We start from the raw sequence: 26608 nt of genomic DNA on the forward strand, positions 1-26608 counted from the left end.
TCGCGGGCACGACACACTCACTGCTCACAGCCAACACGGCTGCACGACAGGAATCTCCTCTGTCACTCAAGCTTCTCCTCTCGGGACAACATTACGCACATCCCTCACCAAGGCACACCACCCAACCTCATCTTTTCACCTTGCTGGGGAGAAATTTAATGAAATAGAACACGGGCAGGTGGACAGTCCTGCAGCTGGGCAAGCACAGCTCCACACACCACCACAACTTGGGGACTGTCGTGCTGGAGAGCAGCGAAGGGGAAACGGACCCGCGGGTCCTGCTGGACAGCACGATGACCACCAGCCAGCTTGGGGTTGTGTGCTTGTGGCCAACAAGGCCAAAGGCATCCTGGGGCGTATTACAAGGGCTGTGCTTATCAGGTTGAGAGAGGCTCTCCTCCCCCTCTACTCTGCCCTGCTGAGACCACATCTGGAATATGCTCTGCGGTTCTCAGACCCTTACTTCAACTAAGGACACGCAACTGCTTGAGAGAGTCCAGCACAGAGCCACGAGGACCATGAAGGGACTGGAGCATCTCCCTTACCAAAAACGGCTGAGGCAGCTCGCTCTCTTCAGCTTGGAGAGGAGCACACTCGGGGGTGACCTTATTCATCTTTGTCAATGCGGGAAGGACGAGTGTCAGGAGGATGGAGCCAGGCTCTATCTACACATAGGACAAGGAGCAATGGGTGCAAGCTGGAATATTCACGTTACACCTCACGTTCCGTGTCAGTATGAGACAAAACTTCTTCACCGTGAGGCTCGCGGAGCACTGGAACAGGCTGACCACGGGAGTTGTGGAGTCCCCTTCTCTGGAGACATTCACAACCTGCCTGGATGCGCTCCTGTGCGACGTGATCTCAGTCTTCCTGCTCCGGCAGCGGGAACAGACTAGATGATCGGTCAAGGTCCCTTCTATCCCTCACATTCCGTGACTGTGTCACTCACTTCAGCAAAGCTTTCCATACTTCCTCTCACAGTAGCCTTCCGGACAAAATGGACAGCAAACTGCTCCACGAGTACACAGGATGAGAGGACAGCAACCCCCAGACAAGGCGGCCTCAGAGGCTTACACTAAACGGCCTTACAGCAGGCTGGCAGCCAGTCACTAACGGGATGCCCTAGGCCGACATTTCAGGGACGGCTCTCTCACGTGCCTTCATGAACAACCTGGATGCAGGACTCAAAGGCAGAACGAGTGACTTAGCCAACAACACTACACTCGCAGGAGGCACGCACTCCCGCAAGGACACAGAGCCCTCGCACGCACCTCTTGGCAAACCAGAGGGCTGGGCACTCGCCAACCACCTCACGGGCACCAAGACCAAGCGCTGCCTTGGGCTGCACCGGGGACGGGGCAACCCTGCCTTCACGGACACACGGGGGGGAACACAGGCCGGACAGCGGCCCCACAGAAACACATCTCAGCCTTTGGGTCAACACCAAGTGCAAGAGGAGCCAGCAGCATGCCCTGGCAGACAAAAGGGCCAGCCATTTCCTAGGCGGCCCCAGGCCCAGCCAGGGAAGGGATTGTCCCACTCTGCTCTGGGGCAGCCTCACCTCCAGCACCCTCTGCACTTCTGGGTACCACAAAACAAGGGCATAAAGCTATTGGAGAACTTCCAAAGGAGGGAAACGGAGACCTGCAGAGGTCCAGAGGGCAAGACGTGCGAGCAGTGGATCAAGTCCCTCACTTTGTTCAGCCAACAACAGCAGGCCTCATGCCGGCATGCGGCTCCTTCACGAGGGGAGCAGAGGGGCAGGCCCTGAGCTCTGCTCTCTGGGGACAGCCACAGGACCCCAGCGAACGGCACCGAGCTGCCACAAGGAAGGCTCACGCTGCCTCTTCGGAAAAGCTTCTGCACAGAGAACGTAGCTGGGCACTGCAACACGCTCCACAGGGAGGTGCTCACGGACCTCAAGGACTGCTTGGACAAGGCTCTCACAAATACACACTTTGGGCTCCTCCTGCACGGACCCACGACTTGGACTACACCATCCTGGAGGGCCCCTTCACACGCACCATATACCATGGTTCTACGCTTCTTCTTGCCTCCTGACACATTCACAGCTTTCTTCACAGCCTTCTTCCCACAAGGACCAACAAACGCCTACACGCCATGACAGAGGAAAGAGCTCCTTGCCCTTCTACTGCTTCACAAATAACCAAGAGCAAAACAAAGGGGAAAGACAGACCACCAAAAAACAAGACCAATACAACCAGCAACACAAGCACAGCACCACAGACAATGCAGTGCCCTCTCTGCACACACTTCAAGATGGACTTGATGAGCTACCATCCCTCCAGGTCTTCAAGAAACGCCTACATTCAGGACTTCATGGCAAGGGATACTGCTGGACTTTCACACAAGCTTAAGGGTTCAGCTACATGATCTTCGATGTCTTCCCCAACCTCAATGACTCCATGATGCTTGGGGGTCCTTTCATTTGCAGGACATGCTACCACAAACTCCCGCCCCATCCTAAAAAAAAAAAAAAAAACAACCACAAACACAAACCCAAGATACGGGTGATCCAACCAAGGACAAGGCACAGACGCCTTTGGGAAGCTCCATCCAGACGGACACTCTAAGCACAGGAACACAAGGGACACCTCTCCCCCAACAATTCCTGCCTACAGCAAGGCACTCGCACCAAGCAGATCACAACACCCCACACTCTGGAAACACATCGAAACCTGCAATGAACAACTGAGCTGAAAGGAAAAACGGAACACACGGGCAAAAGAAGACCAAGAAGAAAAAACCCAAACCTCACACTAGGCCATGACATAGGGAAAGTGCACCTCGGAAGGAAGAGCACTCTTGGCCAACGCTCAACTACTCTCCCTCAAGGCCAAAAGGGAAACACTACGAAAAGCACATCCGCAGCACAGCTGCGCCAGCACCCTCTCCCCAAGACTTTCACATCCCCCACACAAACACTAAGGACAGATTAACCACAACCTACTCATCAAAAAAACAAAAACAAAACAAAACACCAAAAAAAAAGCCAAGGACCTCCAAAACCTGTCCCAGGCTCGGGGGAAACTCACCAACGCACTTCCCTACACACCAAACCACCAACAACCTTGGTTCAGTCCACAGAAGACTAGCCTGAGCGAAGGACTCATGGTAGCTGCAGCTTTCTCAAGAATCTCCTCTCAAACTACCACCACGAAGCAATGGTAACACCAGATAACTCCCTTAGGTTCCATCGAAGAACCAAACTTCACAATACTTAAGGACAGAGAAACATCAACACATACAAGGGAATCCACAGGAAAAACATTAGTGGTACAAAGAAGGCAACCTGACACTATGGCGTTGCAAAGTGAAAGAAGGCTTGGGCAGAAAGAGAAATTTCAGTGTAGCTATGACGCAAAGATGCTCGTTTAAAACAAAACGGAAACCAGAAATAGGAAACAAGCACAACATCTGTGGCACACCTTTCCCCACAGCATTGCCTTCTCAAAACCACTTTCACTCCCCTGCCTCCAAATATGCCAAAAAATATCCATCACAACACGAGCCAAGGACCTACAGCTCGCGCACCGTGCTCGGGGCAACCCCAACAACACACTTCCCCTCAAACCACAACCACCCCAAACTGAAAACCACAGCCGAAAGCACCTCGATGACACGAAAGCGACAAAGGGAAAGGAAGATGCCGCACTGCATAAAGCTCGACACACGCCAGCACCCCGAGCACCAGCACCACCCAGCCCCAACAGGCTCTTGCCCAGCACAACCCAAGAGCCACCATGCCTGGGCCATCAGCTCCACCACCACCAGCCATCTACAGCGCCCTGGCCCTCCTGCTCCTCCTCACGCCTCCCGCCAACGCCTTCTCCTGCAGCCCCCTGCGCCTCCACAACAGCGCCTTCGCCTGGGACAGCCTCCAGCTCCTCCGCGACATGGCTCCCAGCCCCACACAGCCCTGCCCGCAGCAACACGCGCCTTGCTCCTTCCCGGACACCCTCCTGGACACCAACGACACGCAGCAAGCCGCACACACCGCCCTCCACCTCCTCCAACACCTCTTCGACACCCTCAGCAGCCCCAGCACCCCCGCGCACTGGCTCCACACCGCACGCCACGACCTCCTCAACCAGCTTCAGCACCACATCCACCACCTCGAGCGCTGCTTCCCAGCCGACGCCGCGCGCCTCCACAGGCGAGGGCCCCGCAACCTTCACCTCAGCATCAACAAGTACTTCGGCTGCATCCAACACTTCCTCCAGAACCACACCTACAGCCCCTGCGCATGGGACCACGTCCGCCTCGAGGCTCACGCCTGCTTCCAGCGCATCCACCGCCTCACCCGCACCATGCGCTAAGAGGAGCCCCACACGCGCACCTCTGCCCTCATGCCTCCCTTCGCCCACCACACAGGGACGCTGACAAGAACTGACCGGAGCCCAGTGGCCAACACCACCCACCCCCTCCTTATTTAACTATTTATTTCAACCATGCCTCTCATCTATTTATTAGTAACTATTTATGCAAAACAAATAAAGACCTTTTCTAAGAACCTGCCCAGTCCTACGGCAGCCCTCTCTCTGGCCCGGGGGCATCTGGACAATGCCCTCAGCTCCAGCCTTACGCTTCTGCTTAGCCCTCCAGTGCTCAGGCGCTTCCACTCAACCATCTCGGGAGAACCCCACCAACCACACTCGTCTCGCTCACTCCTCTCCCGGCCTGGCCCAGCCCGGGACACCTCTGCCAACAGTCCCTCTCCCTCTCTCTCTCCCCCCACGCCCTCGCAGCCACCACCCCCACACACTCAGCACCTCTCTCCTTTCCTTCTCCCAGCCTCCGTCAGCACAGCAGGCACAGCTCGCTCTCGCTCTCCTCCTCTCCTACAACCTCCACAGCTTCAGCCACCGCAAACCTCTCCCTCCGCCACGCCACTGACGCCCTCACCAACACCACCCAAAACCCAGCGCTCCGCTCCTCAGACAACAAGCCCCTCCACAGCCTGCTGCCCGCTCTCCTACCCCGACCCACACGGCCAGGGAGCAGCGTGGCCTTCGCGCCTGGCCAGGCGCACGGCACGCTCGCGGGCACGACACACTCACTGCTCACAGCCAACACGGCTGCACGACAGGAATCTCCTCTGTCACTCAAGCTTCTCCTCTCGGGACAACATTACGCACATCCCTCACCAAGGCACACCACCCAACCTCATCTTTTCACCTTGCTGGGGAGAAATTTAATGAAATAGAACACGGGCAGGTGGACAGTCCTGCAGCTGGGCAAGCACAGCTCCACACACCACCACAACTTGGGGACTGTCGTGCTGGAGAGCAGCGAAGGGGAAACGGACCCGCGGGTCCTGCTGGACAGCACGATGACCACCAGCCAGCTTGGGGTTGTGTGCTTGTGGCCAACAAGGCCAAAGGCATCCTGGGGCGTATTACAAGGGCTGTGCTTATCAGGTTGAGAGAGGCTCTCCTCCCCCTCTACTCTGCCCTGCTGAGACCACATCTGGAATATGCTCTGCGGTTCTCAGACCCTTACTTCAACTAAGGACACGCAACTGCTTGAGAGAGTCCAGCACAGAGCCACGAGGACCATGAAGGGACTGGAGCATCTCCCTTACCAAAAACGGCTGAGGCAGCTCGCTCTCTTCAGCTTGGAGAGGAGCACACTCGGGGGTGACCTTATTCATCTTTGTCAATGCGGGAAGGACGAGTGTCAGGAGGATGGAGCCAGGCTCTATCTACACATAGGACAAGGAGCAATGGGTGCAAGCTGGAATATTCACGTTACACCTCACGTTCCGTGTCAGTATGAGACAAAACTTCTTCACCGTGAGGCTCGCGGAGCACTGGAACAGGCTGACCACGGGAGTTGTGGAGTCCCCTTCTCTGGAGACATTCACAACCTGCCTGGATGCGCTCCTGTGCGACGTGATCTCAGTCTTCCTGCTCCGGCAGCGGGAACAGACTAGATGATCGGTCAAGGTCCCTTCTATCCCTCACATTCCGTGACTGTGTCACTCACTTCAGCAAAGCTTTCCATACTTCCTCTCACAGTAGCCTTCCGGACAAAATGGACAGCAAACTGCTCCACGAGTACACAGGACGAGAGGACAGCAACCCCCAGACAAGGCGGCCTCAGAGGCTTACACTAAACGGCCTTACAGCAGGCTGGCAGCCAGTCACTAACGGGATGCCCTAGGCCGACATTTCAGGGACGGCTCTCTCACGTGCCTTCATGAACAACCTGGATGCAGGACTCAAAGGCAGAACGAGTGACTTAGCCAACAACACTACACTCGCAGGAGGCACGCACTCCCGCAAGGACACAGAGCCCTCGCACGCACCTCTTGGCAAACCAGAGGGCTGGGCACTCGCCAACCACCTCACGGGCACCAAGACCAAGCGCTGCCTTGGGCTGCACCGGGGACGGGGCAACCCTGCCTTCACGGACACACGGGGGGGAACACAGGCCGGACAGCGGCCCCACAGAAACACATCTCAGCCTTTGGGTCAACACCAAGTGCAAGAGGAGCCAGCAGCATGCCCTGGCAGACAAAAGGGCCAGCCATTTCCTAGGCGGCCCCAGGCCCAGCCAGGGAAGGGATTGTCCCACTCTGCTCTGGGGCAGCCTCACCTCCAGCACCCTCTGCACTTCTGGGTACCACAAAACAAGGGCATAAAGCTATTGGAGAACTTCCAAAGGAGGGAAACGGAGACCTGCAGAGGTCCAGAGGGCAAGACGTGCGAGCAGTGGATCAAGTCCCTCACTTTGTTCAGCCAACAACAGCAGGCCTCATGCCGGCATGCGGCTCCTTCACGAGGGGAGCAGAGGGGCAGGCCCTGAGCTCTGCTCTCTGGGGACAGCCACAGGACCCCAGCGAACGGCACCGAGCTGCCACAAGGAAGGCTCACGCTGCCTCTTCGGAAAAGCTTCTGCACAGAGAACGTAGCTGGGCACTGCAACACGCTCCACAGGGAGGTGCTCACGGACCTCAAGGACTGCTTGGACAAGGCTCTCACAAATACACACTTTGGGCTCCTCCTGCACGGACCCACGACTTGGACTACACCATCCTGGAGGGCCCCTTCACACGCACCATATACCATGGTTCTACGCTTCTTCTTGCCTCCTGACACATTCACAGCTTTCTTCACAGCCTTCTTCCCACAAGGACCAACAAACGCCTACACGCCATGACAGAGGAAAGAGCTCCTTGCCCTTCTACTGCTTCACAAATAACCAAGAGCAAAACAAAGGGGAAAGACAGACCACCAAAAAACAAGACCAATACAACCAGCAACACAAGCACAGCACCACAGACAATGCAGTGCCCTCTCTGCACACACTTCAAGATGGACTTGATGAGCTACCATCCCTCCAGGTCTTCAAGAAACGCCTACATTCAGGACTTCATGGCAAGGGATACTGCTGGACTTTCACACAAGCTTAAGGGTTCAGCTACATGATCTTCGATGTCTTCCCCAACCTCAATGACTCCATGATGCTTGGGGGTCCTTTCATTTGCAGGACATGCTACCACAAACTCCCGCCCCATCCTAAAAAAAAAAAAAAAAACAACCACAAACACAAACCCAAGATACGGGTGATCCAACCAAGGACAAGGCACAGACGCCTTTGGGAAGCTCCATCCAGACGGACACTCTAAGCACAGGAACACAAGGGACACCTCTCCCCCAACAATTCCTGCCTACAGCAAGGCACTCGCACCAAGCAGATCACAACACCCCACACTCTGGAAACACATCGAAACCTGCAATGAACAACTGAGCTGAAAGGAAAAACGGAACACACGGGCAAAAGAAGACCAAGAAGAAAAAACCCAAACCTCACACTAGGCCATGACATAGGGAAAGTGCACCTCGGAAGGAAGAGCACTCTTGGCCAACGCTCAACTACTCTCCCTCAAGGCCAAAAGGGAAACACTACGAAAAGCACATCCGCAGCACAGCTGCGCCAGCACCCTCTCCCCAAGACTTTCACATCCCCCACACAAACACTAAGGACAGATTAACCACAACCTACTCATCAAAAAAACAAAAACAAAACAAAACACCAAAAAAAAAGCCAAGGACCTCCAAAACCTGTCCCAGGCTCGGGGGAAACTCACCAACGCACTTCCCTACACACCAAACCACCAACAACCTTGGTTCAGTCCACAGAAGACTAGCCTGAGCGAAGGACTCATGGTAGCTGCAGCTTTCTCAAGAATCTCCTCTCAAACTACCACCACGAAGCAATGGTAACACCAGATAACTCCCTTAGGTTCCATCGAAGAACCAAACTTCACAATACTTAAGGACAGAGAAACATCAACACATACAAGGGAATCCACAGGAAAAACATTAGTGGTACAAAGAAGGCAACCTGACACTATGGCGTTGCAAAGTGAAAGAAGGCTTGGGCAGAAAGAGAAATTTCAGTGTAGCTATGACGCAAAGATGCTCGTTTAAAACAAAACGGAAACCAGAAATAGGAAACAAGCACAACATCTGTGGCACACCTTTCCCCACAGCATTGCCTTCTCAAAACCACTTTCACTCCCCTGCCTCCAAATATGCCAAAAAATATCCATCACAACACGAGCCAAGGACCTACAGCTCGCGCACCGTGCTCGGGGCAACCCCAACAACACACTTCCCCTCAAACCACAACCACCCCAAACTGAAAACCACAGCCGAAAGCACCTCGATGACACGAAAGCGACAAAGGGAAAGGAAGATGCCGCACTGCATAAAGCTCGACACACGCCAGCACCCCGAGCACCAGCACCACCCAGCCCCAACAGGCTCTTGCCCAGCACAACCCAAGAGCCACCATGCCTGGGCCATCAGCTCCACCACCACCAGCCATCTACAGCGCCCTGGCCCTCCTGCTCCTCCTCACGCCTCCCGCCAACGCCTTCTCCTGCAGCCCCCTGCGCCTCCACAACAGCGCCTTCGCCTGGGACAGCCTCCAGCTCCTCCGCGACATGGCTCCCAGCCCCACACAGCCCTGCCCGCAGCAACACGCGCCTTGCTCCTTCCCGGACACCCTCCTGGACACCAACGACACGCAGCAAGCCGCACACACCGCCCTCCACCTCCTCCAACACCTCTTCGACACCCTCAGCAGCCCCAGCACCCCCGCGCACTGGCTCCACACCGCACGCCACGACCTCCTCAACCAGCTTCAGCACCACATCCACCACCTCGAGCGCTGCTTCCCAGCCGACGCCGCGCGCCTCCACAGGCGAGGGCCCCGCAACCTTCACCTCAGCATCAACAAGTACTTCGGCTGCATCCAACACTTCCTCCAGAACCACACCTACAGCCCCTGCGCATGGGACCACGTCCGCCTCGAGGCTCACGCCTGCTTCCAGCGCATCCACCGCCTCACCCGCACCATGCGCTAAGAGGAGCCCCACACGCGCACCTCTGCCCTCATGCCTCCCTTCGCCCACCACACAGGGACGCTGACAAGAACTGACCGGAGCCCAGTGGCCAACACCACCCACCCCCTCCTTATTTAACTATTTATTTCAACCATGCCTCTCATCTATTTATTAGTAACTATTTATGCAAAACAAATAAAGACCTTTTCTAAGAACCTGCCCAGTCCTACGGCAGCCCTCTCTCTGGCCCGGGGGCATCTGGACAATGCCCTCAGCTCCAGCCTTACGCTTCTGCTTAGCCCTCAAGTGCTCAGGCGCTTCCACTCAACCATCTCGGGAGAACCCCACCAACCACACTCGTCTCGCTCACTCCTCTCCCGGCCTGGCCCAGCCCGGGACACCTCTGCCAACAGTCCCTCTCCCTCTCTCTCTCCCCCCACGCCCTCGCAGCCACCACCCCCACACACTCAGCACCTCTCTCCTTTCCTTCTCCCAGCCTCCGTCAGCACAGCAGGCACAGCTCGCTCTCGCTCTCCTCCTCTCCTACAACCTCCACAGCTTCAGCCACCGCAAACCTCTCCCTCCGCCACGCCACTGACGCCCTCACCAACACCACCCAAAACCCAGCGCTCCGCTCCTCAGACAACAAGCCCCTCCACAGCCCGCTGCCCGCTCTCCTACCCCGACCCACACGGCCAGGGAGCAGCGTGGCCTTCGCGCCTGGCCAGGCGCACGGCACGCTCGCGGGCACGACACACTCACTGCTCACAGCCAACACGGCTGCACGACAGGAATCTCCTCTGTCACTCAAGCTTCTCCTCTCGGGACAACATTACGCACATCCCTCACCAAGGCACACCACCCAACCTCATCTTTTCACCTTGCTGGGGAGAAATTTAATGAAATAGAACACGGGCAGGTGGACAGTCCTGCAGCTGGGCAAGCACAGCTCCACACACCACCACAACTTGGGGACTGTCGTGCTGGAGAGCAGCGAAGGGGAAACGGACCCGCGGGTCCTGCTGGACAGCACGATGACCACCAGCCAGCTTGGGGTTGTGTGCTTGTGGCCAACAAGGCCAAAGGCATCCTGGGGCGTATTACAAGGGCTGTGCTTATCAGGTTGAGAGAGGCTCTCCTCCCCCTCTACTCTGCCCTGCTGAGACCACATCTGGAATATGCTCTGCGGTTCTCAGACCCTTACTTCAACTAAGGACACGCAACTGCTTGAGAGAGTCCAGCACAGAGCCACGAGGACCATGAAGGGACTGGAGCATCTCCCTTACCAAAAACGGCTGAGGCAGCTCGCTCTCTTCAGCTTGGAGAGGAGCACACTCGGGGGTGACCTTATTCATCTTTGTCAATGCGGGAAGGACGAGTGTCAGGAGGATGGAGCCAGGCTCTATCTACACATAGGACAAGGAGCAATGGGTGCAAGCTGGAATATTCACGTTACACCTCACGTTCCGTGTCAGTATGAGACAAAACTTCTTCACCGTGAGGCTCGCGGAGCACTGGAACAGGCTGACCACGGGAGTTGTGGAGTCCCCTTCTCTGGAGACATTCACAACCTGCCTGGATGCGCTCCTGTGCGACGTGATCTCAGTCTTCCTGCTCCGGCAGCGGGAACAGACTAGATGATCGGTCAAGGTCCCTTCTATCCCTCACATTCCGTGACTGTGTCACTCACTTCAGCAAAGCTTTCCATACTTCCTCTCACAGTAGCCTTCCGGACAAAATGGACAGCAAACTGCTCCACGAGTACACAGGATGAGAGGACAGCAACCCCCAGACAAGGCGGCCTCAGAGGCTTACACTAAACGGCCTTACAGCAGGCTGGCAGCCAGTCACTAACGGGATGCCCTAGGCCGACATTTCAGGGACGGCTCTCTCACGTGCCTTCATGAACAACCTGGATGCAGGACTCAAAGGCAGAACGAGTGACTTAGCCAACAACACTACACTCGCAGGAGGCACGCACTCCCGCAAGGACACAGAGCCCTCGCACGCACCTCTTGGCAAACCAGAGGGCTGGGCACTCGCCAACCACCTCACGGGCACCAAGACCAAGCGCTGCCTTGGGCTGCACCGGGGACGGGGCAACCCTGCCTTCACGGACACACGGGGGGGAACACAGGCCGGACAGCGGCCCCACAGAAACACATCTCAGCCTTTGGGTCAACACCAAGTGCAAGAGGAGCCAGCAGCATGCCCTGGCAGACAAAAGGGCCAGCCATTTCCTAGGCGGCCCCAGGCCCAGCCAGGGAAGGGATTGTCCCACTCTGCTCTGGGGCAGCCTCACCTCCAGCACCCTCTGCACTTCTGGGTACCACAAAACAAGGGCATAAAGCTATTGGAGAACTTCCAAAGGAGGGAAACGGAGACCTGCAGAGGTCCAGAGGGCAAGACGTGCGAGCAGTGGATCAAGTCCCTCACTTTGTTCAGCCAACAACAGCAGGCCTCATGCCGGCATGCGGCTCCTTCACGAGGGGAGCAGAGGGGCAGGCCCTGAGCTCTGCTCTCTGGGGACAGCCACAGGACCCCAGCGAACGGCACCGAGCTGCCACAAGGAAGGCTCACGCTGCCTCTTCGGAAAAGCTTCTGCACAGAGAACGTAGCTGGGCACTGCAACACGCTCCACAGGGAGGTGCTCACGGACCTCAAGGACTGCTTGGACAAGGCTCTCACAAATACACACTTTGGGCTCCTCCTGCACGGACCCACGACTTGGACTACACCATCCTGGAGGGCCCCTTCACACGCACCATATACCATGGTTCTACGCTTCTTCTTGCCTCCTGACACATTCACAGCTTTCTTCACAGCCTTCTTCCCACAAGGACCAACAAACACCTACACGCCATGACAGAGGAAAGAGCTCCTTGCCCTTCTACTGCTTCACAAATAACCAAGAGCAAAACAAAGGGGAAAGACAGACCACCAAAAAACAAGACCAATACAACCAGCAACACAAGCACAGCACCACAGACAATGCAGTGCCCTCTCTGCACACACTTCAAGATGGACTTGATGAGCTACCATCCCTCCAGGTCTTCAAGAAACGCCTACATTCAGGACTTCATGGCAAGGGATACTGCTGGACTTTCACACAAGCTTAAGGGTTCAGCTACATGATCTTCGATGTCTTCCCCAACCTCAATGACTCCATGATGCTTGGGGGTCCTTTCATTTGCAGGACATGCTACCACAAACTCCCGCCCCATCCTAAAAAAAAAAAAAAAAACAACCACAAACACAAACCCAAGATACGGGTGATCCAACCAAGGACAAGGCACAGACGCCTTTGGGAAGCTCCATCCAGACGGACACTCTAAGCACAGGAACACAAGGGACACCTCTCCCCCAACAATTCCTGCCTACAGCAAGGCACTCGCACCAAGCAGATCACAACACCCCACACTCTGGAAACACATCGAAACCTGCAATGAACAACTGAGCTGAAAGGAAAAACGGAACACACGGGCAAAAGAAGACCAAGAAGAAAAAACCCAAACCTCACACTAGGCCATGACATAGGGAAAGTGCACCTCGGAAGGAAGAGCACTCTTGGCCAACGCTCAACTACTCTCCCTCAAGGCCAAAAGGGAAACACTACGAAAAGCACATCCGCAGCACAGCTGCGCCAGCACCCTCTCCCCAAGACTTTCACATCCCCCACACAAACACTAAGGACAGATTAACCACAACCTACTCATCAAAAAAACAAAAACAAAACAAAACACCAAAAAAAAAGCCAAGGACCTCCAAAACCTGTCCCAGGCTCGGGGGAAACTCACCAACGCACTTCCCTACACACCAAACCACCAACAACCTTGGTTCAGTCCACAGAAGACTAGCCTGAGCGAAGGACTCATGGTAGCTGCAGCTTTCTCAAGAATCTCCTCTCAAACTACCACCACGAAGCAATGGTAACACCAGATAACTCCCTTAGGTTCCATCGAAGAACCAAACTTCACAATACTTAAGGACAGAGAAACATCAACACATACAAGGGAATCCACAGGAAAAACATTAGTGGTACAAAGAAGGCAACCTGACACTATGGCGTTGCAAAGTGAAAGAAGGCTTGGGCAGAAAGAGAAATTTCAGTGTAGCTATGACGCAAAGATGCTCGTTTAAAACAAAACGGAAACCAGAAATAGGAAACAAGCACAACATCTGTGGCACACCTTTCCCCACAGCATTGCCTTCTCAAAACCACTTTCACTCCCCTGCCTCCAAATATGCCAAAAAATATCCATCACAACACGAGCCAAGGACCTACAGCTCGCGCACCGTGCTCGGGGCAACCCCAACAACACACTTCCCCTCAAACCACAACCACCCCAAACTGAAAACCACAGCCGAAAGCACCTCGATGACACGAAAGCGACAAAGGGAAAGGAAGATGCCGCACTGCATAAAGCTCGACACACGCCAGCACCCCGAGCACCAGCACCACCCAGCCCCAACAGGCTCTTGCCCAGCACAACCCAAGAGCCACCATGCCTGGGCCATCAGCTCCACCACCACCAGCCATCTACAGCGCCCTGGCCCTCCTGCTCCTCCTCACGCCTCCCGCCAACGCCTTCTCCTGCAGCCCCCTGCGCCTCCACAACAGCGCCTTCGCCTGGGACAGCCTCCAGCTCCTCCGCGACATGGCTCCCAGCCCCACACAGCCCTGCCCGCAGCAACACGCGCCTTGCTCCTTCCCGGACACCCTCCTGGACACCAACGACACGCAGCAAGCCGCACACACCGCCCTCCACCTCCTCCAACACCTCTTCGACACCCTCAGCAGCCCCAGCACCCCCGCGCACTGGCTCCACACCGCACGCCACGACCTCCTCAACCAGCTTCAGCACCACATCCACCACCTCGAGCGCTGCTTCCCAGCCGACGCCGCGCGCCTCCACAGGCGAGGGCCCCGCAACCTTCACCTCAGCATCAACAAGTACTTCGGCTGCATCCAACACTTCCTCCAGAACCACACCTACAGCCCCTGCGCATGGGACCACGTCCGCCTCGAGGCTCACGCCTGCTTCCAGCGCATCCACCGCCTCACCCGCACCATGCGCTAAGAGGAGCCCCACACGCGCACCTCTGCCCTCATGCCTCCCTTCGCCCACCACACAGGGACGCTGACAAGAACTGACCGGAGCCCAGTGGCCAACACCACCCACCCCCTCCTTATTTAACTATTTATTTCAACCATGCCTCTCATCTATTTATTAGTAACTATTTATGCAAAACAAATAAAGACCTTTTCTAAGAACCTGCCCAGTCCTACGGCAGCCCTCTCTCTGGCCCGGGGGCATCTGGACAATGCCCTCAGCTCCAGCCTTACGCTTCTGCTTAGCCCTCCAGTGCTCAGGCGCTTCCACTCAACCATCTCGGGAGAACCCCACCAACCACACTCGTCTCGCTCACTCCTCTCCCGGCCTGGCCCAGCCCGGGACACCTCTGCCAACAGTCCCTCTCCCTCTCTCTCTCCCCCCACGCCCTCGCAGCCACCACCCCCACACACTCAGCACCTCTCTCCTTTCCTTCTCCCAGCCTCCGTCAGCACAGCAGGCACAGCTCGCTCTCGCTCTCCTCCTCTCCTACAACCTCCACAGCTTCAGCCACCGCAAACCTCTCCCTCCGCCACGCCACTGACGCCCTCACCAACACCACCCAAAACCCAGCGCTCCGCTCCTCAGACAACAAGCCCCTCCACAGCCTGCTGCCCGCTCTCCTACCCCGACCCACACGGCCAGGGAGCAGCGTGGCCTTCGCGCCTGGCCAGGCGCACGGCACGCTCGCGGGCACAACACACTCACTGCTCACAGCCAACACGGCTGCACGACAGGAATCTCCTCTGTCACTCAAGCTTCTCCTCTCGGGACAACATTACGCACATCCCTCACCAAGGCACACCACCCAACCTCATCTTTTCACCTTGCTGGGGAGAAATTTAATGAAATAGAACACGGGCAGGTGGACAGTCCTGCAGCTGGGCAAGCACAGCTCCACACACCACCACAACTTGGGGACTGTCGTGCTGGAGAGCAGCGAAGGGGAAACGGACCCGCGGGTCCTGCTGGACAGCACGATGACCACCAGCCAGCTTGGGGTTGTGTGCTTGTGGCCAACAAGGCCAAAGGCATCCTGGGGCGTATTACAAGGGCTGTGCTTATCAGGTTGAGAGAGGCTCTCCTCCCCCTCTACTCTGCCCTGCTGAGACCACATCTGGAATATGCTCTGCGGTTCTCAGACCCTTACTTCAACTAAGGACACGCAACTGCTTGAGAGAGTCCAGCACAGAGCCACGAGGACCATGAAGGGACTGGAGCATCTCCCTTACCAAAAACGGCTGAGGCAGCTCGCTCTCTTCAGCTTGGAGAGGAGCACACTCGGGGGTGACCTTATTCATCTTTGTCAATGCGGGAAGGACGAGTGTCAGGAGGATGGAGCCAGGCTCTATCTACACATAGGACAAGGAGCAATGGGTGCAAGCTGGAATATTCACGTTACACCTCACGTTCCGTGTCAGTATGAGACAAAACTTCTTCACCGTGAGGCTCGCGGAGCACTGGAACAGGCTGACCACGGGAGTTGTGGAGTCCCCTTCTCTGGAGACATTCACAACCTGCCTGGATGCGCTCCTGTGCGACGTGATCTCAGTCTTCCTGCTCCGGCAGCGGGAACAGACTAGATGATCGGTCAAGGTCCCTTCTATCCCTCACATTCCGTGACTGTGTCACTCACTTCAGCAAAGCTTTCCATACTTCCTCTCACAGTAGCCTTCCGGACAAAATGGACAGCAAACTGCTCCACGAGTACACAGGACGAGAGGACAGCAACCCCCAGACAAGGCGGCCTCAGAGGCTTACACTAAACGGCCTTACAGCAGGCTGGCAGCCAGTCACTAACGGGATGCCCTAGGCCGACATTTCAGGGACGGCTCTCTCACGTGCCTTCATGAACAACCTGGATGCAGGACTCAAAGGCAGAACGAGTGACTTAGCCAACAACACTACACTCGCAGGAGGCACGCACTCCCGCAAGGACACAGAGCCCTCGCACGCACCTCTTGGCAAACCAGAGGGCTGGGCACTCGCCAACCACCTCACGGGCACCAAGACCAAGCGCTGCCTTGGGCTGCACCGGGGACGGGGCAACCCTGCCTTCACGGACACACGGGGGGGAACACAGGCCGGACAGCGGCCCCACAGAAACACATCTCAGCCTTTGGGTCAACACCAAGTGCAAGAGGAGCCAGCAGCATGCCCTGGCAGACAAAAGGGCCAGCCATTTCCTAGGCGGCCCCAGGCCCAGCCAGGGAAGGGATTGTCCCACTCTGCTCTGGGGCAGCCTCACCTCCAGCACCCTCTGCACTTCTGGGTACCACAAAACAAGGGCATAAAGCTATTGGAGAACTTCCAAAGGAGGGAAACGGAGACCTGCAGAGGTCCAGAGGGCAAGACGTGCGAGCAGTGGATCAAGTCCCTCACTTTGTTCAGCCAACAACAGCAGGCCTCATGCCGGCATGCGGCTCCTTCACGAGGGGAGCAGAGGGGCAGGCCCTGAGCTCTGCTCTCTGGGGACAGCCACAGGACCCCAGCGAACGGCACCGAGCTGCCACAAGGAAGGCTCACGCTGCCTCTTCGGAAAAGCTTCTGCACAGAGAACGTAGCTGGGCACTGCAACACGCTCCACAGGGAGGTGCTCACGGACCTCAAGGACTGCTTGGACAAGGCTCTCACAAATACACACTTTGGGCTCCTCCTGCACGGACCCACGACTTGGACTACACCATCCTGGAGGGCCCCTTCACACGCACCATATACCATGGTTCTACGCTTCTTCTTGCCTCCTGACACATTCACAGCTTTCTTCACAGCCTTCTTCCCACAAGGACCAACAAACGCCTACACGCCATGACAGAGGAAAGAGCTCCTTGCCCTTCTACTGCTTCACAAATAACCAAGAGCAAAACAAAGGGGAAAGACAGACCACCAAAAAACAAGACCAATACAACCAGCAACACAAGCACAGCACCACAGACAATGCAGTGCCCTCTCTGCACACACTTCAAGATGGACTTGATGAGCTACCATCCCTCCAGGTCTTCAAGAAACGCCTACATTCAGGACTTCATGGCAAGGGATACTGCTGGACTTTCACACAAGCTTAAGGGTTCAGCTACATGATCTTCGATGTCTTCCCCAACCTCAATGACTCCATGATGCTTGGGGGTCCTTTCATTTGCAGGACATGCTACCACAAACTCCCGCCCCATCCTAAAAAAAAAAAAAAAAACAACCACAAACACAAACCCAAGATACGGGTGATCCAACCAAGGACAAGGCACAGACGCCTTTGGGAAGCTCCATCCAGACGGACACTCTAAGCACAGGAACACAAGGGACACCTCTCCCCCAACAATTCCTGCCTACAGCAAGGCACTCGCACCAAGCAGATCACAACACCCCACACTCTGGAAACACATCGAAACCTGCAATGAACAACTGAGCTGAAAGGAAAAACGGAACACACGGGCAAAAGAAGACCAAGAAGAAAAAACCCAAACCTCACACTAGGCCATGACATAGGGAAAGTGCACCTCGGAAGGAAGAGCACTCTTGGCCAACGCTCAACTACTCTCCCTCAAGGCCAAAAGGGAAACACTACGAAAAGCACATCCGCAGCACAGCTGCGCCAGCACCCTCTCCCCAAGACTTTCACATCCCCCACACAAACACTAAGGACAGATTAACCACAACCTACTCATCAAAAAAACAAAAACAAAACAAAACACCAAAAAAAAAGCCAAGGACCTCCAAAACCTGTCCCAGGCTCGGGGGAAACTCACCAACGCACTTCCCTACACACCAAACCACCAACAACCTTGGTTCAGTCCACAGAAGACTAGCCTGAGCGAAGGACTCATGGTAGCTGCAGCTTTCTCAAGAATCTCCTCTCAAACTACCACCACGAAGCAATGGTAACACCAGATAACTCCCTTAGGTTCCATCGAAGAACCAAACTTCACAATACTTAAGGACAGAGAAACATCAACACATACAAGGGAATCCACAGGAAAAACATTAGTGGTACAAAGAAGGCAACCTGACGCTATGGCGTTGCAAAGTGAAAGAAGGCTTGGGCAGAAAGAGAAATTTCAGTGTAGCTATGACGCAAAGATGCTCGTTTAAAACAAAACGGAAACCAGAAATAGGAAACAAGCACAACATCTGTGGCACACCTTTCCCCACAGCATTGCCTTCTCAAAACCACTTTCACTCCCCTGCCTCCAAATATGCCAAAAAATATCCATCACAACACGAGCCAAGGACCTACAGCTCGCGCACCGTGCTCGGGGCAACCCCAACAACACACTTCCCCTCAAACCACAACCACCCCAAACTGAAAACCACAGCCGAAAGCACCTCGATGACACGAAAGCGACAAAGGGAAAGGAAGATGCCGCACTGCATAAAGCTCGACACACGCCAGCACCCCGAGCACCAGCACCACCCAGCCCCAACAGGCTCTTGCCCAGCACAACCCAAGAGCCACCATGCCTGGGCCATCAGCTCCACCACCACCAGCCATCTACAGCGCCCTGGCCCTCCTGCTCCTCCTCACGCCTCCCGCCAACGCCTTCTCCTGCAGCCCCCTGCGCCTCCACAACAGCGCCTTCGCCTGGGACAGCCTCCAGCTCCTCCGCGACATGGCTCCCAGCCCCACACAGCCCTGCCCGCAGCAACACGCGCCTTGCTCCTTCCCGGACACCCTCCTGGACACCAACGACACGCAGCAAGCCGCACACACCGCCCTCCACCTCCTCCAACACCTCTTCGACACCCTCAGCAGCCCCAGCACCCCCGCGCACTGGCTCCACACCGCACGCCACGACCTCCTCAACCAGCTTCAGCACCACATCCACCACCTCGAGCGCTGCTTCCCAGCCGACGCCGCGCGCCTCCACAGGCGAGGGCCCCGCAACCTTCACCTCAGCATCAACAAGTACTTCGGCTGCATCCAACACTTCCTCCAGAACCACACCTACAGCCCCTGCGCATGGGACCACGTCCGCCTCGAGGCTCACGCCTGCTTCCAGCGCATCCACCGCCTCACCCGCACCATGCGCTAAGAGGAGCCCCACACGCGCACCTCTGCCCTCATGCCTCCCTTCGCCCACCACACAGGGACGCTGACAAGAACTGACCGGAGCCCAGTGGCCAACACCACCCACCCCCTCCTTATTTAACTATTTATTTCAACCATGCCTCTCATCTATTTATTAGTAACTATTTATGCAAAACAAATAAAGACCTTTTCTAAGAACCTGCCCAGTCCTACGGCAGCCCTCTCTCTGGCCCGGGGGCATCTGGACAATGCCCTCAGCTCCAGCCTTACGCTTCTGCTTAGCCCTCAAGTGCTCAGGCGCTTCCACTCAACCATCTCGGGAGAACCCCACCAACCACACTCGTCTCGCTCACTCCTCTCCCGGCCTGGCCCAGCCCGGGACACCTCTGCCAACAGTCCCTCTCCCTCTCTCTCTCCCCCCACGCCCTCGCAGCCACCACCCCCACACACTCAGCACCTCTCTCCTTTCCTTCTCCCAGCCTCCGTCAGCACAGCAGGCACAGCTCGCTCTCGCTCTCCTCCTCTCCTACAACCTCCACAGCTTCAGCCACCGCAAACCTCTCCCTCCGCCACGCCACTGACGCCCTCACCAACACCACCCAAAACCCAGCGCTCCGCTCCTCAGACAACAAGCCCCTCCACAGCCCGCTGCCCGCTCTCCTACCCCGACCCACACGGCCAGGGAGCAGCGTGGCCTTCGCGCCTGGCCAGGCGCACGGCACGCTCGCGGGCACGACACACTCACTGCTCACAGCCAACACGGCTGCACGACAGGAATCTCCTCTGTCACTCAAGCTTCTCCTCTCGGGACAACATTACGCACATCCCTCACCAAGGCACACCACCCAACCTCATCTTTTCACCTTGCTGGGGAGAAATTTAATGAAATAGAACACGGGCAGGTGGACAGTCCTGCAGCTGGGCAAGCACAGCTCCACACACCACCACAACTTGGGGACTGTCGTGCTGGAGAGCAGCGAAGGGGAAACGGACCCGCGGGTCCTGCTGGACAGCACGATGACCACCAGCCAGCTTGGGGTTGTGTGCTTGTGGCCAACAAGGCCAAAGGCATCCTGGGGCGTATTACAAGGGCTGTGCTTATCAGGTTGAGAGAGGCTCTCCTCCCCCTCTACTCTGCCCTGCTGAGACCACATCTGGAATATGCTCTGCGGTTCTCAGACCCTTACTTCAACTAAGGACACGCAACTGCTTGAGAGAGTCCAGCACAGAGCCACGAGGACCATGAAGGGACTGGAGCATCTCCCTTACCAAAAACGGCTGAGGCAGCTCGCTCTCTTCAGCTTGGAGAGGAGCACACTCGGGGGTGACCTTATTCATCTTTGTCAATGCGGGAAGGACGAGTGTCAGGAGGATGGAGCCAGGCTCTATCTACACATAGGACAAGGAGCAATGGGTGCAAGCTGGAATATTCACGTTACACCTCACGTTCCGTGTCAGTATGAGACAAAACTTCTTCACCGTGAGGCTCGCGGAGCACTGGAACAGGCTGACCACGGGAGTTGTGGAGTCCCCTTCTCTGGAGACATTCACAACCTGCCTGGATGCGCTCCTGTGCGACGTGATCTCAGTCTTCCTGCTCCGGCAGCGGGAACAGACTAGATGATCGGTCAAGGTCCCTTCTATCCCTCACATTCCGTGACTGTGTCACTCACTTCAGCAAAGCTTTCCATACTTCCTCTCACAGTAGCCTTCCGGACAAAATGGACAGCAAACTGCTCCACGAGTACACAGGATGAGAGGACAGCAACCCCCAGACAAGGCGGCCTCAGAGGCTTACACTAAACGGCCTTACAGCAGGCTGGCAGCCAGTCACTAACGGGATGCCCTAGGCCGACATTTCAGGGACGGCTCTCTCACGTGCCTTCATGAACAACCTGGATGCAGGACTCAAAGGCAGAACGAGTGACTTAGCCAACAACACTACACTCGCAGGAGGCACGCACTCCCGCAAGGACACAGAGCCCTCGCACGCACCTCTTGGCAAACCAGAGGGCTGGGCACTCGCCAACCACCTCACGGGCACCAAGACCAAGCGCTGCCTTGGGCTGCACCGGGGACGGGGCAACCCTGCCTTCACGGACACACGGGGGGGAACACAGGCCGGACAGCGGCCCCACAGAAACACATCTCAGCCTTTGGGTCAACACCAAGTGCAAGAGGAGCCAGCAGCATGCCCTGGCAGACAAAAGGGCCAGCCATTTCCTAGGCGGCCCCAGGCCCAGCCAGGGAAGGGATTGTCCCACTCTGCTCTGGGGCAGCCTCACCTCCAGCACCCTCTGCACTTCTGGGTACCACAAAACAAGGGCATAAAGCTATTGGAGAACTTCCAAAGGAGGGAAACGGAGACCTGCAGAGGTCCAGAGGGCAAGATGTGCGAGCAGTGGATCAAGTCCCTCACTTTGTTCAGCCAACAACAGCAGGCCTCATGCCGGCATGCGGCTCCTTCACGAGGGGAGCAGAGGGGCAGGCCCTGAGCTCTGCTCTCTGGGGACAGCCACAGGACCCCAGCGAACGGCACCGAGCTGCCACAAGGAAGGCTCACGCTGCCTCTTCGGAAAAGCTTCTGCACAGAGAACGTAGCTGGGCACTGCAACACGCTCCACAGGGAGGTGCTCACGGACCTCAAGGACTGCTTGGACAAGGCTCTCACAAATACACACTTTGGGCTCCTCCTGCACGGACCCACGACTTGGACTACACCATCCTGGAGGGCCCCTTCACACGCACCATATACCATGGTTCTACGCTTCTTCTTGCCTCCTGACACATTCACAGCTTTCTTCACAGCCTTCTTCCCACAAGGACCAACAAACGCCTACACGCCATGACAGAGGAAAGAGCTCCTTGCCCTTCTACTGCTTCACAAATAACCAAGAGCAAAACAAAGGGGAAAGACAGACCACCAAAAAACAAGACCAATACAACCAGCAACACAAGCACAGCACCACAGACAATGCAGTGCCCTCTCTGCACACACTTCAAGATGGACTTGATGAGCTACCATCCCTCCAGGTCTTCAAGAAACGCCTACATTCAGGACTTCATGGCAAGGGATACTGCTGGACTTTCACACAAGCTTAAGGGTTCAGCTACATGATCTTCGATGTCTTCCCCAACCTCAATGACTCCATGATGCTTGGGGGTCCTTTCATTTGCAGGACATGCTACCACAAACTCCCGCCCCATCCTAAAAAAAAAAAAAAAAACAACCACAAACACAAACCCAAGATACGGGTGATCCAACCAAGGACAAGGCACAGACGCCTTTGGGAAGCTCCATCCAGACGGACACTCTAAGCACAGGAACACAAGGGACACCTCTCCCCCAACAATTCCTGCCTACAGCAAGGCACTCGCACCAAGCAGATCACAACACCCCACACTCCGGAAACACATCGAAACCTGCAATGAACAACTGAGCTGAAAGGAAAAACGGAACACACGGGCAAAAGAAGACCAAGAAGAAAAAACCCAAACCTCACACTAGGCCATGACATAGGGAAAGTGCACCTCGGAAGGAAGAGCACTCTTGGCCAACGCTCAACTACTCTCCCTCAAGGCCAAAAGGGAAACACTACGAAAAGCACATCCGCAGCACAGCTGCGCCAGCACCCTCTCCCCAAGACTTTCACATCCCCCACACAAACACTAAGGACAGATTAACCACAACCTCCTCATCAAAAAAACAAAAACAAAACAAAACACCAAAAAAAAAGCCAAGGACCTCCAAAACCTGTCCCAGGCTCGGGGGAAACTCACCAACGCACTTCCCTACACACCAAACCACCAACAACCTTGGTTCAGTCCACAGAAGACTAGCCTGAGCGAAGGACTCATGGTAGCTGCAGCTTTCTCAAGAATCTCCTCTCAAACTACCACCACGAAGCAATGGTAACACCAGATAACTCCCTTAGGTTCCATCGAAGAACCAAACTTCACAATACTTAAGGACAGAGAAACATCAACACATACAAGGGAATCCACAGGAAAAACATTAGTGGTACAAAGAAGGCAACCTGACACTATGGCGTTGCAAAGTGAAAGAAGGCTTGGGCAGAAAGAGAAATTTCAGTGTAGCTATGACGCAAAGATGCTCGTTTAAAACAAAACGGAAACCAGAAATAGGAAACAAGCACAACATCTGTGGCACACCTTTCCCCACAGCATTGCCTTCTCAAAACCACTTTCACTCCCCTGCCTCCAAATATGCCAAAAAATATCCATCACAACACGAGCCAAGGACCTACAGCTCGCGCACCGTGCTCGGGGCAACCCCAACAACACACTTCCCCTCAAACCACAACCACCCCAAACTGAAAACCACAGCCGAAAGCACCTCGATGACACGAAAGCGACAAAGGGAAAGGAAGATGCCGCACTGCATAAAGCTCGACACACGCCAGCACCCCGAGCACCAGCACCACCCAGCCCCAACAGGCTCTTGCCCAGCACAACCCAAGAGCCACCATGCCTGGGCCATCAGCTCCACCACCACCAGCCATCTACAGCGCCCTGGCCCTCCTGCTCCTCCTCACGCCTCCCGCCAACGCCTTCTCCTGCAGCCCCCTGCGCCTCCACAACAGCGCCTTCGCCTGGGACAGCCTCCAGCTCCTCCGCGACATGGCTCCCAGCCCCACACAGCCCTGCCCGCAGCAACACGCGCCTTGCTCCTTCCCGGACACCCTCCTGGACACCAACGACACGCAGCAAGCCGCACACACCGCCCTCCACCTCCTCCAACACCTCTTCGACACCCTCAGCAGCCCCAGCACCCCCGCGCACTGGCTCCACACCGCACGCCACGACCTCCTCAACCAGCTTCAGCACCACATCCACCACCTCGAGCGCTGCTTCCCAGCCGACGCCGCGCGCCTCCACAGGCGAGGGCCCCGCAACCTTCACCTCAGCATCAACAAGTACTTCGGCTGCATCCAACACTTCCTCCAGAACCACACCTACAGCCCCTGCGCATGGGACCACGTCCGCCTCGAGGCTCACGCCTGCTTCCAGCGCATCCACCGCCTCACCCGCACCATGCGCTAAGAGGAGCCCCACACGCGCACCTCTGCCCTCATGCCTCCCTTCGCCCACCACACAGGGACGCTGACAAGAACTGACCGGAGCCCAGTGGCCAACACCACCCACCCCCTCCTTATTTAACTATTTATTTCAACCATGCCTCTCATCTATTTATTAGTAACTATTTATGCAAAACAAATAAAGACCTTTTCTAAGAACCTGCCCAGTCCTACGGCAGCCCTCTCTCTGGCCCGGGGGCATCTGGACAATGCCCTCAGCTCCAGCCTTACGCTTCTGCTTAGCCCTCCAGTGCTCAGGCGCTTCCACTCAACCATCTCGGGAGAACCCCACCAACCACACTCGTCTCGCTCACTCCTCTCCCGGCCTGGCCCAGCCCGGGACACCTCTGCCAACAGTCCCTCTCCCTCTCTCTCTCCCCCCACGCCCTCGCAGCCACCACCCCCACACACTCAGCACCTCTCTCCTTTCCTTCTCCCAGCCTCCGTCAGCACAGCAGGCACAGCTCGCTCTCGCTCTCCTCCTCTCCTACAACCTCCACAGCTTCAGCCACCGCAAACCTCTCCCTCCGCCACGCCACTGACGCCCTCACCAACACCACCCAAAACCCAGCGCTCCGCTCCTCAGACAACAAGCCCCTCCACAGCCCGCTGCCCGCTCTCCTACCCCGACCCACACGGCCAGGGAGCAGCGTGGCCTTCGCGCCTGGCCAGGCGCACGGCACGCTCGCGGGCACGACACACTCACTGCTCACAGCCAACACGGCTGCACGACAGGAATCTCCTCTGTCACTCAAGCTTCTCCTCTCGGGACAACATTACGCACATCCCTCACCAAGGCACACCACCCAACCTCATCTTTTCACCTTGCTGGGGAGAAATTTAATGAAATAGAACACGGGCAGGTGGACAGTCCTGCAGCTGGGCAAGCACAGCTCCACACACCACCACAACTTGGGGACTGTCGTGCTGGAGAGCAGCGAAGGGGAAACGGACCCGCGGGTCCTGCTGGACAGCACGATGACCACCAGCCAGCTTGGGGTTGTGTGCTTGTGGCCAACAAGGCCAAAGGCATCCTGGGGCGTATTACAAGGGCTGTGCTTATCAGGTTGAGAGAGGCTCTCCTCCCCCTCTACTCTGCCCTGCTGAGACCACATCTGGAATATGCTCTGCGGTTCTCAGACCCTTACTTCAACTAAGGACACGCAACTGCTTGAGAGAGTCCAGCACAGAGCCACGAGGACCATGAAGGGACTGGAGCATCTCCCTTACCAAAAACGGCTGAGGCAGCTCGCTCTCTTCAGCTTGGAGAGGAGCACACTCGGGGGTGACCTTATTCATCTTTGTCAATGCGGGAAGGACGAGTGTCAGGAGGATGGAGCCAGGCTCTATCTACACATAGGACAAGGAGCAATGGGTGCAAGCTGGAATATTCACGTTACACCTCACGTTCCGTGTCAGTATGAGACAAAACTTCTTCACCGTGAGGCTCGCGGAGCACTGGAACAGGCTGACCACGGGAGTTGTGGAGTCCCCTTCTCTGGAGACATTCACAACCTGCCTGGATGCGCTCCTGTGCGACGTGATCTCAGTCTTCCTGCTCCGGCAGCGGGAACAGACTAGATGATCGGTCAAGGTCCCTTCTATCCCTCACATTCCGTGACTGTGTCACTCACTTCAGCAAAGCTTTCCATACTTCCTCTCACAGTAGCCTTCCGGACAAAATGGACAGCAAACTGCTCCACGAGTACACAGGATGAGAGGACAGCAACCCCCAGACAAGGCGGCCTCAGAGGCTTACACTAAACGGCCTTACAGCAGGCTGGCAGCCAGTCACTAACGGGATGCCCTAGGCCGACATTTCAGGGACGGCTCTCTCACGTGCCTTCATGAACAACCTGGATGCAGGACTCAAAGGCAGAACGAGTGACTTAGCCAACAACACTACACTCGCAGGAGGCACGCACTCCCGCAAGGACACAGAGCCCTCGCACGCACCTCTTGGCAAACCAGAGGGCTGGGCACTCGCCAACCA

At 56.3% G+C, this 26608-nt stretch overlaps 6 protein-coding genes across 10 annotated transcripts in view; 5 read left to right on the plus strand and 1 right to left on the minus strand.

Annotated features, from left to right (window-relative positions):
* Positions 1–26608, minus strand: part of LOC137847965 (ubiquitin-associated protein 2-like) — a 113780-nt gene that overhangs the window by 21617 nt on the left and 65555 nt on the right. The window lies entirely within an intron of this gene.
* On the plus strand, positions 3711–4340 carry LOC137847976 (interferon). The gene has a single exon (XM_068666727.1). It carries the CDS (start codon positions 3765–3767, stop codon positions 4338–4340), a length of 576 nt encoding a protein of 191 aa, XP_068522828.1. The 5' UTR covers positions 3711–3764.
* On the plus strand, positions 8771–9400 carry LOC137847978 (interferon). The gene has a single exon (XM_068666728.1). It carries the CDS (start codon positions 8825–8827, stop codon positions 9398–9400), a length of 576 nt encoding a protein of 191 aa, XP_068522829.1. The 5' UTR covers positions 8771–8824.
* LOC137847979 (interferon) lies at positions 13831–14460 on the plus strand. The gene has a single exon (XM_068666729.1). It carries the CDS (start codon positions 13885–13887, stop codon positions 14458–14460), a length of 576 nt encoding a protein of 191 aa, XP_068522830.1. The 5' UTR covers positions 13831–13884.
* Positions 18912–19520, plus strand: LOC137848153 (interferon). Its single transcript, XM_068667117.1, has one exon. It carries the CDS (start codon positions 18945–18947, stop codon positions 19518–19520), a length of 576 nt encoding a protein of 191 aa, XP_068523218.1. The 5' UTR covers positions 18912–18944.
* LOC137848156 (interferon) lies at positions 23951–24580 on the plus strand. Its single transcript, XM_068667119.1, has one exon. The coding sequence runs from the start codon at positions 24005–24007 to the stop codon at positions 24578–24580; it is 576 nt and encodes a 191-aa protein (XP_068523220.1). The 5' UTR covers positions 23951–24004.

This window comes from Anas acuta, chromosome Z (assembly GCF_963932015.1).
Source record: "Anas acuta chromosome Z, bAnaAcu1.1, whole genome shotgun sequence".
NCBI classification, from domain to species: domain Eukaryota; kingdom Metazoa; phylum Chordata; class Aves; order Anseriformes; family Anatidae; genus Anas; species Anas acuta.